Genomic DNA, 17,721 nt, shown 5'->3' with positions numbered 1-17,721 from the left:
ATGAACTAGAACTCGTTACATACAACACCCACCAATTTTAAACTTTTGCTGCATTAACTCTCCTTAAATGTGTAATTGACAGGGTTTATTCTTTATGAATTACTGGCACCACCATTCCAAAACACTGAACATTGGTTATTAATTATTTTGTGGGTAGTTGTTCAATGTTTCATATTGGATATTTTGCTTCTGAAAATGTATAGTTCAGTTTTTAATCATTTTGTTTTCTTGCTCATGACAATACAAGTTACAAAATCCTCTGATTCAGCAATTTATATCTACAGTGCTTAAAACAACAATTTACACATGGATGGTTAATAATTTTTTTGACGGTATGATATGAGGTATTGGGCATTTGGGTTTGAGATATTTAACCAAATATAAATTGGCAATGGAATTAGAAATGATAGGAAACTGGATATAGATATATCTTAAAAGTCACTGCTGTTCTTTTAATTTCCCTGCTCAAGCGCATTCATCTGTCCCTATTTGTGTGTTGAGCCTGATGACAATATTTCGCAACACTTTGGAAATCACTTCCTTTAACAAAGACAGCTATTCTGGGGTACATTTCTCTGAAATTGAAAAGAGACAGCCAATTCAGTTGGAATGATGCAATCGTTTTTTTTTACATCATATTTTGACACTGAAATAATCATTGACATTTTGAATTACACCCATAAGTGCAAAGTAGAAGGAAAGAAAACAAGGGACCACATCCGAGTAAAATAGTTTAATACCAGGGTGCTGGAAAAAGATAACAATGTAACCATAGCACTCTTTCTGAAATATGACCGGGTGGAATAGCGTGATGGCTTGTTAATTAAGGACATTCTTTAATATCACTTTATGAGACATGGGCATTGTGGTCAAAGTCAGTATTTACTATTCTTCCCTAACAGAAGTGAGAAGTGAGTCGTCTTCTGAACCGCTGCAGTTCTTCGGGGGAAGATACTCACACAATGCTACTGAGTCTGGTGTTTCAGAATTTAGACCAAGCCACACATGGATCGGCAACACATTTGGCCAGTAGGCTGGTGTATGAATTGGAAGGAAACTTGGAGAATTGATCGATAGTAAATAGCTCTAGGTTAACTGATTTTTGATCCACACCCAAAACATTTTCAAAAGCTGTAGCCGTCCTGTACTTTACCTGTTGCGTTAACTAGGTACCTGTAATTCAAAAGTACACCCTTTTCTACGTCACAGAACCACAAAATTAAACATTGTTACTCATTGAGGAAACTCAAGATATTTCTTCTATAACTTTAATTTTAGATGAAATGCTCCTAGATGGGGGATATGAAATCTCATATTAAACAGAAATATTAAACTAGCTTTAAAAATATTATCTCACCCACAAAACAAATTCAGAACGGTTTTACATTTTACTTTCAGTCGCTCTTCAAAAAGGGAGAATCATTTCCAAATTAGTTATTAAAGTGTTGCAACATCTATATAATTAAAAGTGTCATCTTGACCCTGTCTGCACTGTATGTTGATTTTAGAAAAAATGCTACCATATATCACTATGATTTTTGGCCATCTCCTTCACTGAGCAGGCCCCGATGATTTTTCACATCGATGAAAAATAAAAAAAGTTATGAATGTTTAAAAAACCTTGAGATCCTCTCGCCTGTCAATCACCGCGATGAAGGTAATGCCCCTTCCGGGGGTGGAGGACAGGACTATGAAACCCCGGATGCCTGGACATGACTCAGTCACTAAGCAAGATCGCGAGGGAGAGGCCACGATTCTCATTCTAAGCTGTGAATCAACTGAAATGTGAGTCTGCAATGTACTTGCAATAAATGATTTGTTAGCCCTTAACGAAAAGGAAATGAGCTGTTTGGACTGCCCTGTGCTTGAAACTGCAATGCAATGGAAGTGAAATGAAAAGGCAATCAGTTGTTCGGCCTGCCCTGTGCATGAAACTGCAATGGCAATGGAAGTGAAATAAAAATGCAATCATCTGTTCGGCCTGCCCTGTGCTTGAAACTGCAATGACAATGGAAGTGAAATGAAAATGCGATCAGCTGTTTGGCATGCCCTGTGCTTGAAACTGCATTTTCATTTCACTTCCATTGGCATTGCAGTTTCAAGCACAGGGCAGGCCGAACAGCTGATCGCATTTTCATTTCACTTCCATTGCAATCAGCTGTTTGGCCTGCCCTGTGCTTGAAACTGCAATGGCTTTGGAAGTGAAATGAAAATGCAATGAGCTGTTCGGCCTGCCCTGTGCTTGAAACTGCAATGCCAATGGAAGTGAAATGAAAATACAATGAGCTGTTCGGCATGCCCTGTACTTGAAACTGCAATGGCAATGGAAGTGAAATGAAAATGCAACGAGCTGTTCGGCCTGCCCTGTGCTTGAAACTGCAATGGCAATGGAAGTGAAATGAAAATGCAATGAGCTGTTCGGCCTGCCCTGTGCTTGAAACTGCAATGGCAATGGAAGTGAAATGAAAATGCGATCAGCTGTTCGGCCTGCCCTGTGCTTGAAACTGCGATGGCAATGGAAGTGAAATGAAAATGCAATGAGCTGTTCGGCTTGCCCTGTGCTTGAAACTGCGATGGCAATGGAAGTGAAATGAAAATGCAATGAGCTGTTCGGCCTGCCCTGTGCTTGAAACTGCAATGACAATGGAAGTGAAATGAAAATGCGATCAGCTGTTTGGCATGCCCTGTGCTTTAAGCTGCGATGGCAATGGAAGTGAAATGAAAATGCAATGAGCTGTTCGGCCTGATCTGTGCTTGAAACTGCGATGGCAATGGAAGTGAAATGAAAATGCAATGAGTTGTTCGGCCTGCCCAGTGCTTGAAACTGCGATGGCAATGGAAGTGAAATGAAAATGCAATGAGCTGTTCGGCCTGCCCTGTGCTTGAAACTGCGATGGCAATTGAAGTGAAATGAAAATGCAATGAGCTGTTCGGCCTGTCCTGTGCTTGAAACTGCGATGGCAATGGAAGTGAAATGAAAATGCAATGAGCTGTTCGGCCTGCCCTTTGCTTGAAAATGCGATGGCAATGGAAGTGAAATGAAAATACAATGAGCTGTTTGGCCTGCCCTGTGCTTGAAACTGCAATGGCAATGGAAGTGAAATAAAAATGCAATGAGCTGTTCGGCCTGCCCTGTGCTTGAAACTGCGATGGCAATGGAAGTGAAATGAAAATGCAATGAGCTGTTCGGCCTGCCCTTTGCTTGAAACTGCGATGGCAATGGAAGTGAAATGAAAATACAATGAGCTGTTTGGCCTGCCCTGTGCTTGAAACTGCAATGGCAATGGAAGTTAAATAAAAATGCAATGAGCTGTTCGGCCTGCCCTGTGCTTGAAATTGCAATGGAAATGGAAATGAAATGAAAATGCAATGTTGTTCGGCCTGCCCTGTGCTTGAAATTGAAATGGAAATTAAATGAAATGAGTTGTTTGGCCTGCCTGAAACCACAGATTTCCGCCCACAAGGCCCCTATTAGCCGAGAAACCAGTCCCTTTTGCCCAAAATGCCCTTATTAGCTCAGGAGGAGCATTTTGGCCCAAAAGGCCCGTGCCAGGCCAGGGAAAGTCCAGAAAAGGTGCCTTTCACTGAGATTTCACTTAGATTGTTTTTTAAAAGAGCCTCTTTGGCCCATCAGGCCTGTACTAGCCCAGGAGGAGTCCCTTTGGCCCATCAGTAAGTATTCCCCCTGCAAGTATTAAACCTCACCCCAGTATTTTTCTCCCTCACTTCATTGGCTCCCTGTGAGATCCAGGCCAGGATAGACTTTCTTCCTTCATTGCTGTGATCAGCAGAAAATGATGGAGAATGTCTAAAATTGATTCTCCACCCTCTCCCCCTTCTCTCTCACAGAGTCTCTCACCTGTTTTGGGCAGAATTTCTGGCAGTTTCTGAGCTGTCAGCTCTCCAGGCCTGAGTGACTGAGCTGCCAGCCCTCTAGGCCTGAGTGACTGAGCTGGCAGCCCACCAGGTCTGAGTGACTGAACTGCCAGCCCAATAATCCATTCGGCCCACAATGTCCATACTAGCCCTCTGGAAACCAGTCCCTTCGGCCCACAACACCCATACTAGCGCTCCAGAAAGCCCCCCCACCCCCCACTGGCCACCAATATTGGAATTGGTGGAGAGGTGGAATATTGCATTGGGGGACCAGCCCTCCCGTGTGAACATGACCCAACGAGTCCCACTTAGTTTAATTACAGATTAAAATTGCACTTTCAGTTCTAAATTGCACTTTCACTCCTAATTGTACTTTCACTCATCTCATGTCAGAGGTAGGGAAACTAGTGGAGAGAATTCTTCGGGACAGGATTTGCTTCCATTTAGCAGAGAATGGAACAGACTTGGATTGTTTTCTCCGCTATGCCGGAGACTGCAGGGAGACCTGATAGAGAACTCCCATAAAATTATGAGAGGCATAGTGCAGACAGTCAGAATCTTTTTTCCCCAGGGTGAAAAAAATTCAAATACTAAAATTCAAATACTTTAAGGTAAGAGGGGCGACATTTAAAGGATATGCGTGGGGCAAGTTTTTTTGTAAGAGAGGGCGACGAGTGCCTGGGGCATGAAGCAGATACATTAGTGGCATTTGTCAGATTTTGGAAAGGCATATGAATATGCTGGGAACTAGGGATATGGATTATGTGCAGGTAGATAAGTATTTGCATCAAGATCGGCAGATATTGTCGGCCAAGGGGCCTGTTCTGGTGCTGTAATGTTGTTGTTCTAATATCACAGAACAAAAAAAAAAGTCAGACATTTTAGAAATCAACAATCATCTTATGTTTAGTGCTTCTGAAATAGTTTTGGTAGTGCATTTATAGGTTTTACTGATATTCCTCAGAAGGACACGGTGGCCAAATAGCTATCATTATTCTGAGGATACAAGTTCAAATCTCACCATAGAAATTGAATTTAGCAAAACCAGGTATTTTGTGACTTTGGAACAGAAACAATGACTGTAAAAGGAAAACAGAAGGTTATTAAAAAACCCAAACTGGTTCACTTCTGTTAAAAATTCTTGCTGAAACTGCACATGATCCCAGCTCCATATTACTCTCAATAAGGGTTGCCCAGTGTCTTCAAGGAAGAAAATAAAAATCGCCAAACATCCTGGAGCAGACTCGATTCTCTGATAATTCAACATGAAGTATGATTAAAAGAAAACAGTATTAATTATGCTAGCTAAACATCCTTGCTTAGAAATTAAATCATGTAGCACCACATTTTTCTACATCACACTAATCACATGCAATTTCTATGAAAGATAAATTGGAGGCAAACCATCAGTGACCTAGACAAAGGTCTTCAGAGGTCTGCAATTTTTCATTAGTGTATAAAGAGCCCCAACAATTCCTGGACAACATCTGCAGTTTTTCTTTAAATCCTAGAGGGATGAAGCATATTCTTACAAAAACTGGAGGTTTCCAGACTACTCTCCTTCTAGGACTATCTAAGCCCAGAGAGATCCACGGAGAGGCAATCATTCGGAAAAAGCCCTCTACCAACACCTCAAGCTCATCTCCATATTCTCACTCAGGGTCTGAGAACTCTCAGGGAGCTGCTCCAATTGACCCTCATAGAAATCAGAGAAAGACAATATACATGACACAGTATTATCTAGATCCCAATAGAGAAAAAACTCTGCAGCACAGAACTAGCCCCTTCAACCCAACTACCCCATGCTGACAAAGATGCCCCATTGACACTAGCCTCACCTGCCCACATTCCTCTAAAGCTTTCCTATCCATGTACGTGTCCAAATGTCTTTTAAATGTTGTTACAGTACCTGCCTCAAACCCTCCTCTGGCAGTTTGTTCTGGCATCCTCTGTGAAAATGTTAACCCTCAGATTCCCATTAAATCTTTCTCATCTCACCTGCAACCATATGCTGAAGCATGTTGTTAATGTTTTATTGTATTCAAATATTGAATAATGTCATTTGACAACAAAAAATAAATGAACCCCGTCACATTTATACACAAAATGCTGTTAAATGTGTTATTTACCATATCCACAACAAGTATAGTCAAGAGTAATATCGGTTTATTACAACATTCAATAAATGCTCAGTTATCTCACAGCCAACATGCCACAATATACAGCACACCAGATGTTTTTTTGCAACTGATACAGCAACCATGAAAAGGCACAACTCACCAAAAGGATCCACTGAGCATAAAGGAAAAGAAGAAACAGATCAACATGACAGACGGCACAGAACAGGAAGCTCAATGATTGAAATGAAGGGTAAAAATAACCATGAAGATCTTTAAAATGGCAATAAATGAATTTAGCAGGTTATCACAATGCCACACCTTCTCTTCACAAGAGGTTTCAATATTTTATGGGGCCTTGGAGGAACAATTACAAATGTAGGTGAATGGTAACAACTGCCTGGAAGCTTCATGGATAAGATATTACACCAGGAATTACAGAACAGATTTCAAATCCTACTATTGGCAGTGGGAAAACACAATGGAAGCCTCCAAAGAGAAAGCAGAGCAAAAGGGCAGAAATCAAGGTATTCCTCCCCACTTCACTCAAGCACCTTTCTTGGCATCTGAGCTGTTGCACTAATGAACTGGCTAAATTATGAACTCTCTTATAAGAAGGCAGTGATCATCTTGCATCTTGAATATATTAAGGGCCTAATGTTTTAAAAACAAAATCACAACCAAGAAATATCTGAAAAAGAACTCACCCGGAGAAATCTGTGCAGAGCAGCCCATAATTGAAGATATACACTCTGCTAATTTGGCACACTGTGAGATAGCCCATTGCTGCTACAAATGAATACCTGAAGGAACAAGAAACAAAACAATTATCACTGTGTTATTATATGCAGAGAAAGGATAATAGCCACCTCTATTTTCTGGAAAGGGATGTTCTCAGTTTCCTCATCTCTCCTGCAAATCTATTCTGGCATCCGGTTTAAGGGGAAACGATCAACTTTCATTCACTGTTTTCATACAAGTAAAAACCAACACCCAATGTAGTCGAGGATAAATCATATGCTCTGTGGATAGTTCTCCCATGATTCAAAAGATTATAGGGTGATTGGTTTATAAGAAAAGGAACATTAGGTAGCTAAAGAAAAAACATTCCCGTTAAGAGTGGTTGATTAATTGAAACATACAGCATGGAAACGGATCCTTTGGCTCACCAAGTCCATGCCGACCATCGATCACCCATTCACACTGGTTCTATGTTATCCTACTTTTGCATTCACTCCCTTCACAGTGGGGGCAATTTACAGAGGCAAGGTAACCTACTTAACCGCACATTTTTGGGATGTAGGAGGAAACCCACATAATGTCAGAGCGTTTGTGCGAACTCCACACACACAGCACCCGAAGTCAGGATCGAACCCAGGTTTGCGGCGTTACAAGGCAGTGGCTCTACAAGCTACCCAACACTGCCGCTATGATGGGCTGTGGTCCAATAATTTGAGACAGGCCTTGCAAATTTGGAATTCATCTTTTGCAAATTGAAACTGATGCACGTCCATTATAAAAAAATGTCAGTTCAATACAATTTTGATAATCTAATTAAGTGACCATGGTGGAGAAGGCAATTAAATAGAGTTAGGATAAAAATTGTAAAAAGCTTCTGGGTCTAAATAACTTACCGTCATTCCAATGCCCCAAGGCCAACATGATCAACATCTACAAGCTACAAATGTTCAGAATGCAAGTCCTAGATTCAAACCCTAACTCCATAATTTGACCATGGCACTACCACGGTAACTAGGTACACTAGTACAGCAAATTACGTCACTCTATGGAGAATTTCTTTAAGCTCCAATACTGGATCTCAACCAGTTAGCCTGATGAACAAGGCCAGTTAGCCTGACATCGGTGGTGGGGAAGATGATATTCATGATGTAACAGTGGCGCATTTGGATAGCAGTGACAGGATCGGTCCAAATCAGCATGTATTTACCAAGGGGAAATCATGCTTGACTAATCTTCTGGAATTTTTTGTTGATGTAACAAGTAAAATGGACAAGGGAGAGCCAGTGGATGTAGTGTACCTGGGCTTTCAGAAAGCCTTTGATGAGGTCCCACGCAGATTAGTGGGCGAAATTAGAGCACATGGTATCGGGTGTGGGGTATTGACATGGATAGAAAATTGGTTGGCAGACAGGAAACAAAGAGTAGGGATTAATGGGTCCCTTTCAGAATGGCAGGCTGTGAGTAGTGGGGTGCCACAAGGCTTGGTGCTGAGACCTCAGCTATTTCCAACATACATTAATGATTTAGATGAAGGGATTAAAAGTAACATTAACAAATTTGCAGATGACACAAAGCTGGGTGGCAGTGTGAACTGTGAGGAGGATGCTATGAGAATGCAGGGTGACTTGGACAGGTTGGGTGAGTGGGCAGATGCAGTATAATGTGCATAAATGTGAGTTTATCCACTTTGGTGGCAAGAATAGGAAGGCAGATTATTATCTGAATGGTGTCAGGTTGGGAAAAGGGGAAGTACAACGAGACTTGGGTGTCCTTGTACATCAGTCACTGAAAGTAAGCATGCAGGTACAGTAGGCAGCGAAGAAGGCTAATGGCATGTAGGCCTTCATAATGAGAGGAGCAAAGAAGTCCTTCTGCAGTTGTACAGGGCCCTGGTGAGACCACACCTGGAGAACTGTGTGCAGTTTTGGTCTCCTAATTTGAGGAAGGACAGTCTTGCCATTAAGGAAGTGCAGCATAGGTTCACGAGGTTAATTCTCGGGATGGCGGGACTGTTATATGGATAGAATGGAGCGAGTGGGCTTGTATTCACTGGAATTTAGAAAGGATGAGAGGCTATCTTATAGAAACATATAAAATTATTAAAGGATTGGACACGCTAGATGCAGGAGTCCAGAACCAGGGACCACAATGTTGGGGGAGTCCAGAACCAGGGACCACAGTTTAAGAATAAGAGGTAGGCCATTTTGAACTGAGATGAGGAAAATCTTTTTCACCCAGAGAGTTGTGAATTTGTGGAATTCTCTGCTTTGAATGGCGGTGCTGGCTCGAAGGGCCGAATGGCCTACTCCTGCACCTATTGTCTATGTATCTATGGATCTCAGTGTCAAATAGAGGAGATGAATATAAATCTCTTCACTGTTCCACAATACATGGACAAATATATGCTTTCCACATTTATCAGTCAGGTCCTACACTGAGCCCCAACAAGACAGCCAGTGACAGTCACTTGGATTTTCAGTAGGCCTGTGATAAGATGCCGCATGCGATGCTGTTAAACAAGATGAGAGCCCATAACATTAGAGGGAAGATACTAGCTTGGATAGAAGATTGGCAGAACAGATGACAACAAAGAGTGGGAATTAAGGAGGCTTTTTCTTGTTGGCTGCCAGTGGCGAGAGGTGTTTCACAAGAGTCAGTGTTGGGTCAGCTACTTTTCATGTTGTATAGTAATCATTTGGATTGACAACCACGTTTGCCGATGATACAAAGATAGGTAGAGGGGCAAGTAGTGGAGAGAAAGCAGGTACTCTGCAGAAGGACTTGGACAAGTTGGGAAAATGGCCAAAGAAGTAACAGATGGAATACAACGTGGCAACGTGTGCTGTCATGCACTTTGGTAGTAGGAATAAAGACATAGACTATTTTCATAATGGGGAAAGGATTCAGAAATCAGAGATGCTAAGGGACTTGGGAGTGATAGTAGAAGAGTCCCAAAAGGATAATTTTCAAGTTTAATTGTTAGCAAGGAAGGTAAATGCAATGTTAGCATTCATTTTGAGAAGACTAGAATATAAAAGCAGGGAGGCTTTATAAGGCACTGGACAGGCCGCATTTGGAGTATGGTGAGCAGTTTTGGGCCACACATCAGAGGAGGGATGGACTAACGTTGGAGAAGGTCCAGAAGTGGTTTACAAGAATGATCCTAGGGTTGATTGCGTTAGCATTTGATGATTGTTTAACTGCTCGGAGCTTGTACTCGCTGGAGTTCAGAAGGATGAGGGGGTATATCGAAACTTATCAAATAGTATCGTTGAGTGGTAGTGTGAAAACAGGCCCTTCAGCCCAACTTACCCACACCGGCCAACATGTCCCTGCTACACTAGTCCCATCTGCCCGCGTTTAGTCCATTTCCCGCCAAACCTGTCCTATCCATGTACCTGTCTATCTGTTTCTAAATGTTGGGATAGTCCCAGCCTCAACTACCTCCTCTGGCTGCTTGTTCCATGCACTCACCACCCTTTGTGTGACAAAGTTACCCCTCAGATTCCTATTAAGTCTTTTCCCCTGCACCTTAAACCTATGTTCGCTGGTCCTTGATTCACCTACTCTGGGCAAGAGACTCTGTGCGTCTACCCTATCTATTTCTCTCGTGACTTTGTACACCTCAAGAAGATCACCCCTCATCCTTCAGCGCTCCAAGGAATAGAGTCCCAGCCAACTCAACCTCTCTCCATAACTCAGACTCTCTAATCCTGGCAAGATCCTTGTAAATCTTCTCTGTACCCTTTCCAGCTTGACATCTTTCCTATAAAATGGTGCCCAGAACTGAACACAATACTCTAAATGCAGCCTCACCAATGTCTTATACAACTGCAATGTGATTTCCCAACTTCTATACTCAATACTCTGACTGATGAACGCCAATGTGCCAAACGCCTTTTTGACCACTATCTACCTGCAACGCCACCTCCAAGAAACCATGCACCTGCACTCCTAGATATCTCTGCTCTACAACACTCCCCAGATCCCTACCATTCACTGAGTAGGTCCTGCCCATGGTAGACTTCCCAAAATGCCACATCTCACATTTCTCTGTAATAAATTCATTCAACCATTCCTCAGCCCAACTGGCCAATCGATCAAGATCCTGCTGCAATTTTTCACAACCATCTTCACTATCCGCAAAACCACCCACTTTTGTATAATTTGTAAACTTGCTAAACTTTAGCCTGAAAAGTGAAAGGCCTGGAGATAGTGGAGGATGTTTTCATTTGTAGGAGAGTCTGGGACCAAAAGGCATAGCCTCGGAATAAGAGGATGTATCTTTAGAAAGGAGTTGAAGAGGATTTTTTTTAGCCACAGCCAGCTGTGGAGGCCAAGACTTCGGGAAATTTTTAAATGAAGATTGATAGGTTCCTGATTCGTGAGGATATCAAAGTTTACAAGTAAATGGAGTAGAATGGGGTTGAGAGGGAAAGATAGATCAGCCATGGTTGAATGGCAGAGTAGACTCGATGGGCCGAATGGCCTAATTCTGCTTCTATGACATGAACAAAGATCAAAAATCAGGTCAGGTCTTATGAATGTAGAAAATTAATCAAAATAACAAATAAGTATTGTCATATTATGGCATGTAAAATAGTAACCCGGTTGACTTAAAACTAGGAAATAATTTCAAACTGATTTTACTCAAAGCATACCTGTGTATATTTGAGATGCTTGCTTTTGTCATAATGAAGTAGCATAAAGAAACTTCTATAAAAATATGTAAAGAATACCTGGAGAAGAAACAGTTAAAAAGGTCATACATTTGGCTTGAAATCACAAATACAGAAAACATGACATTTAGTTCTCTGTCACTCAGTAACAGCCAATTTGTATCTCAACTCCATATTATTGAACACTTGCGCTCAGGAAAAGATTGCTAATACAGGTCCACCATCGATTTTCCAGCTCCCTTGGTTCCAGAGCCTTTCTGGATTATCCGTTTTGCCGGATCAGCAGAGGTCATAGCCCTGCGGGAAAAGGCCCTTTGAGTCCGCTTCAACCAGTGATCCCCTGACACTAACACTATCATGCACACGAGGGACAATTTACAATTTTTACACAAGCTAATTAACCTACAAATCTGTATGTCTTTGGAAAGTGGGAGGAAACCGGAGCAATTGGGGAAAACCCAGTTGGGTACCTAGATTTCTGTGAACAATTTACCACCAGACATGAAAATTATATGACTTGTAAAATGACACATTAAACCAAGGCTTTGTGGATGCTTAAAGTGAGTGGAAAAGATCTTACAGTATTATTTTAAAGCAGGTACAGAACCGGCCAACATTTATTCCTCCCAACATGTCTGCTAAAAGATTATTTGGTCATTATCAGAATGCTATGACAGTTTGTTATGCGTTCTCTCATTGGAAATGTCCTGAAGTCATAGAGTGATACAGTGTGCAAACAGGCCCTTTGGCCCATCTTGCCCACGCCAGCCACCTCCCTGCGTTTGGTCCATACCCTCTAAACCTGTCCTATCCATGTACCTGTCTAACTGTTTCTTAAATGTTGGGATAGTCCCTGCCTCAATTACCTCCTCTGGTAGCTTGTTCCATACACCCACTGCCCTTTGTTGAAAAAGTTACCCCTCAAATTCCTATTAAATCTTTCCCTTTCACCTTGAACCTCTGGTCCTCGATATTGGAATCTCCTGAAAGTGAAATGATAGAGGTGCTTGTAGACATCAAAGTATTATTTTAAAGTCAGAATCAGAGTCATACAGTACAGAAACAGGCCCTTCGGCCCACCTCGTCAATGCCGACCAATATGTCCCAGCTCAGCTTCTCCCATTTACATGTTGATATCTCTTAGTAATCTTTCCTATCCATGTCTATGTCTAGTGCCTTTTAAATGCTTTGATAGTAACGGCCACAGCCATGTCCTCGGGCAGCTCATTTCATATACCCACAATCCTCTGAGTGAAAAACTTGCGCCTCGGGTTCCCATTAAATCTAGCTGTTCCCACACCAAATCCTCTGGCTTTTTATTCTTCCACGCCCACCACCGTCTGTTATAAGAGAATTTTCCTAACAGTCTGTTACCCATAGCGCTGTGGCCAGAGTGCTATGTTTAAAGCCCATAGCGCTGCAGCCGGTTGCGCTATATTTAGAACCAGTAGCGCTGCAGCCGACAGATCTTTCTTTAAATTCCCACGCACTAAGCCAACAGCGCTCTGTTTAAACCTTAGCGCGCCAAACCTGCAGCGCTGTTTGTATTACCTTTACTGTTTTACACGCCAGTCTGCCGCCGATAGCACTTTGTTCACAAAGGGGGGGGGGGGGGGGGGCAGGGGGGTTGCTCGGATGCAGTCCCCTACCATTGGTTATAGTTTGAATTTGGGAGCAGCGCCATTAGCCAGGACTTATTTCAACAGCTGATTTCTTACCTGTATAAAGGCAGGCGCCAGTAAGCCAGAAGTTAGTTCAAGTTGATGTGTGAGATGGGTTCACCGACGGAGGAGGCAGAAAGAGAGAGGGAGAGAGAGAGAACGAGGGGTACGAGAGGGAACGAGAGAGAGAGAACGAGAGAGAGAGAGAACGAGAGAGAGAGAACGAGAGAGAGAGAACGAGAGAGAGAGGTGTGCGGCTGTAAAACTGGACCCCGCACATACCAAGACAAGTATTGTTTTTGTCCTCTCTTGCCAATAAAACTGATTTGCAACTAAACAGACGAGTGAGCCTTTTTCTAGTCAGATCCTTGAACCTGTTCCCTTGTAACACCGCCCCCAGGAAAAGACTGTGCATTCACCCTATCAATTCCCATCATGATTTTATACACCTCGAAAATCACTCAGCCTCATGCGCTCCAAGGAAAAAAGTCCAAGACTACACAACCCCTTCCAATAGCTCAGGTCCTTGATTCCTGGCTAAAATCCTTGTAAATTCTCTCTGCATCCTCCATGCTGCAGGATGATCAAAACTGAACTTGTACAACTATAACATAACGTTCAAACTTCTACTCAATTTTTAAAGGCGGTTGCACTTTGACAACTTACCCTGTGTTTATTTAGTAAAAATAATAATTTTACTACAAATTATAGAACAGCCATCTTTGAAATTATAATTGATGCTTTTCTGGGGCTTTGAGTTCAGCAAGATTATTTCTCCATTACAAACACAGCATGTTGAACATTACAAATTGTGTGTATAAAATGAATCACATTTTCAGTGGTGCTCCTGGAAGGATTGTTAGGACAAATAATCAACTGTACTTTGTGTAATCTGTATCATCTGTATAGTTTGGCTGTATGGTATCTCAAATTTTAAAGTACCTTAATTGGTACACGTGACAATAAACTGACCTTGAAACCTTGAGACCTTGAGTGAATCCACACCCTGTTTTCTTTTTCCAATTTAAAGGAATATTTGATATTCAGCACCATTGGAGTTTACAGCATCAAGAAGCTAACTAGCTCAACAAATCTTTGTTAATTTTCAGCTAGAACGAACCAATAATAAACTGCATTCCCATATCTCACCCAGAACTTGGTAATTTATTTTGCTTTAAATATTCATCCAGTTACAGCATAAAATATGTTTGATCCTATTATGCCTCTGTGGGCATAATCTACTGTTCATTTATCCGCTCTTTATAATCTCAGGTGTCACTGGCTCAACTGCATTCCATTTTCTAACACTCTCAACACCAGTTCCATATTTATAGCTCAAAACGCACCGATTCCCCAACCAGAGAGAAAAACGCTTCTCAAAGCTTTCCCTGCTCCACAAGAAATAGCTCCTGTCAATCTTCATAGTTAGTTTTTCATCGCTGTTATCAACCTATTTTATCATTGTGTTTATTCTGCACCGCCTGGAAATTCAATCACCCAACACTCGTTACAGCACATTTTGCCATTTTTAAGAATGTTTTCATTCATGGGGTGTGGATGTTGCTGGTGGGACTGACAGTTCCTGTCCATTCCGAACTGAGTCCTCAGTCAAGTTTCAGTCACATTGCAGAGAGTCCAGAGTAGCAACAGACCAACCAACAGACTTCCTACTTTGTGGGACATGTAAACTGATATATTTTCATGGGTCGGCACAGTGACGCAGAGGTAGAGTTGCTGCCTTACAGCCCCAATGACCGGGGTTCGATTCTGACGACTACAGGTGCTTGTTTGTACGGAGTTTGTACGTTCTTCCAGTGACCAGAGTGGGGTTTCTCCAAGATCTCCCGTTTCCTCCCACAATCCAAAGATGTATAGGTTTGTAGGGTAACTGGCTTGGTAAAAATTGTAAATTGTCCCTAGTATGGGTTGGGTTAGTGTGCAGTGATCGCTGGTCGACGCAGACTCGGTGGGCCAGTGGGCCTGTTTTCACACTGTATCTCTAAAATTAAAGGTGAAATTCAGTAGCAGCCACTTCCAAGTTGTTTCATGTTCCTCTGGAAATGTGACCAAGCACTTCTCTGTGTTGATCAAGCTTGCCATTGCGATATAATTTATTACATAAGATGAAGTCATTCCCCATGCATCACTTATTTCAGGTCAATGTGGGAGAACTGAATCATGCAGTCATAGAGCCATGCAACATGGAAGGTACAAAGGGACTTGAGACGCTGGTGTAAGATTCCCAAAAGGTTAATTTGCAGGTTGAGTCGGTAGTAAGGAAGGCAAATGCAATGTGAGCATTCATTAGACTAAGTGGGACCCGTTGGGTCCCAGTCACACGGGAGGCCTAGTTCCCCAACGCAACCCATTCCCCAACGCAATATTCCACCACTCACCCGTTACACCAATGCAACCCGTTCCCCCCAACGCAATGTGAGGAAGAGGGGGGTGTGGGGAAGGGGGGAGGTGTGGGGGCGGAGGGGTTGTGGGGGCGAGGGGTTGTGGGGTTGGGGGAATTGTGGAGGCAGGGGGTGGGTGGGAAAGGGGGTGTGTGGGGGCAGGGGGGTGCGTGGGCAGAGGGGGTCCGTGAGCAGGCGGGGGTTGTGGGGGGAGAGGGGTGTGTGGGCGGGGGGGGGAGTTGTGGGGCAAGAGGGATGTGTGGGTGGGCGGTAGAGGCATGTGGGAGACGGGGGTATCACGGGGGAGGGGGGAGGAGCCAGCGAGGGGGAACAGAGGTTTAGTGGCTGGAATTGGTGGTGCGATGGGGATTTGCAGCCGGCGCTGGTCGCTAGACGTTCTCCTCCGCCGGGGGCAGAGCCTCCGCTTTCCGTTTGGCGACATCTCTGACTCTGGGCTGGGCTAGGTCTCCGACTCTGGGCTCGGCTGGGTCTCCGACTCTGGGCTGGGCTGGGTCTCCGACTCTGGGCTGCTTGGGGCTGGGCTGATTGTGGTTTCTTCGAAAATTGTGTCTGGTTGGAAACCTCCGCCGTCCATCCTCAGCTCCAATAAAGACATGATGGCGCAGGAAGAGGAGGACCGTTCCGGGTAGTCACAGGGGAAGAGACTAATCCACGCAGCGTTGACTGGCAGGAGAAGAGATCGATCTGCGCACGCGTGGTTTTTAAGATTTTTAAACCTCACTAACTTTTACGACATTCAACTGATCGGAACGAAACTTGGTGCACTCGCAGCACAGGAGAACGGTGAGTGAACTTGCAAAAATCGTAGCGCTATCGCGAACCACTTTTGCGCAAATAGAAAGACCACGTAAACTGGAAGATAACAAGATCAGACTTTTAGTGATGTATAGATTTCGAGAGGATGAGATAATAAAAACAAGAATGTTGTCCTGAAGATTTATAAGACCACATTTGGAATTTGCAGAACAGTTTTGGGCTCCAAATCCAAGGAAGGGTGTGCTGTTGCTGGGGAGAGTCCAGTAGTGGTCGAATCTGAAGAAGGGTTTCAAAAGAAAACAAACTCATAGGGACTTGGGAGTGCTGGTGCAGGACTCACCAAGATTTAATCTGCAAGTCGAATCGGTGGTAAATAAAGCAAACACAATGTTAGCATATATTTCAAGAGGGCTTGTATACAAAAACAGAGATGTAATGCTGAGGCTTTATAAGGCTGTGGTAAGGCCATATTTGGAATACTGTGAGCAATTTTGGGCACCATATTGTATCTGAGGAAGGATGTGCTGACTCTGAAGAGACTCCAGAGGAGGTTTCCAAGAATGATCCCAGGAATAAGTAGGTTATCCTATGATGAGCTTTTGTCGGCACTGGACTTCTACTCGCTGGAGTTCAGATGGATGAGGGGGACCTCATTGAAACATACAGAATAGTGAACGGCTTGGATAGATTGGATGTGGAGAGTCTGTTTCCACCTGTGGGTGAGTCTAGGACTAGAGGCCAGAGCCTCAGCATTAAAGGACGTTCTTTTAGGAAGGAGATGAGGAGAAATTTATTTAATCAGAGGGTGGTGAATCTGTGGAATTCTTTGCCGCAGAAGGCTGTGGAGGCCAGGTCACATGGATATTTTTAAGGCAGAAATAGATTCTTGGTTAGTACAGGTGTCAGAGGTTATGGGAAGAAAGCAGGAGAATGGGGTTTGCAGGGAGAGGTAGATTAACCATGATTGAATGATGAAGTAGACTTGATGGGCTGAATGGCCAAATTCTACTCCTATCACTTCAAGGTTCCAAGGTCAGTTTTATTGTCACATGTACCAATTAAGGTACAGTGAAATTCGATTTACCATACAGCCATACTAAAAATAAAAAAGCAACAAGACAAACAACTACATAAAAGTTAGCGCAAACATCCACCACAGCAGATTCCCCGCATTCCTCACTGCAACGGAAGGCAATAAAGTCCAATCTTCTTCCTTTTTATTCCCTTATGACCTGAAACGTCACCTATTCCTTTTCTCCAGAGATGCTGCCTGACCCGTAGAGTTGTTCCAGTATTTTGTGTCTATCTTTGGTGTAAACCAGCATCTCCAGTTCCTTCCTACGCATGATGTCCCAGGAACAGCTATCACTGGGTACTGCTAGGACAAATAGGTCCACGCTGCACTAGCTGGGCAGGGACTCACCAGACGTATTGCTGACTTACCGCTCATTGTTCAGAGACTTACCACCCC

At 43.1% G+C, this 17,721-nt stretch overlaps 1 protein-coding gene across 3 annotated transcripts in view; it reads right to left on the bottom strand.

Moving 5' to 3' along the window:
• The window catches only part of mboat1 (membrane bound O-acyltransferase domain containing 1), an 87,391-nt gene that overhangs the window by 39,214 nt on the left and 30,456 nt on the right, over window positions 1-17,721 (bottom strand). For 2 of the 3 annotated variants that reach the window (XM_033013668.1, XM_033013687.1), the window contains 2 exons: window positions 11,396-11,473; window positions 6,701-6,796 (listed from right to left, as the gene is read on the bottom strand). In XM_033013668.1, the coding sequence (XP_032869559.1) occupies window positions 6,701-6,796; window positions 11,396-11,473 (174 nt within the window). The remainder of the gene's footprint in view (window positions 1-6,700; window positions 6,797-11,395; window positions 11,474-17,721) is intronic. The other variant, XM_033013677.1, reaches the window with a different exon arrangement.

The sequence above is a fragment of the Amblyraja radiata genome, chromosome 2, assembly GCF_010909765.2.
Source record: "Amblyraja radiata isolate CabotCenter1 chromosome 2, sAmbRad1.1.pri, whole genome shotgun sequence".
Lineage (NCBI taxonomy): Eukaryota > Metazoa > Chordata > Chondrichthyes > Rajiformes > Rajidae > Amblyraja > Amblyraja radiata.
The sequence above is the reverse complement of the archived record's forward strand: the minus strand, read 5'-3'. Positions and strand labels throughout refer to the sequence as shown.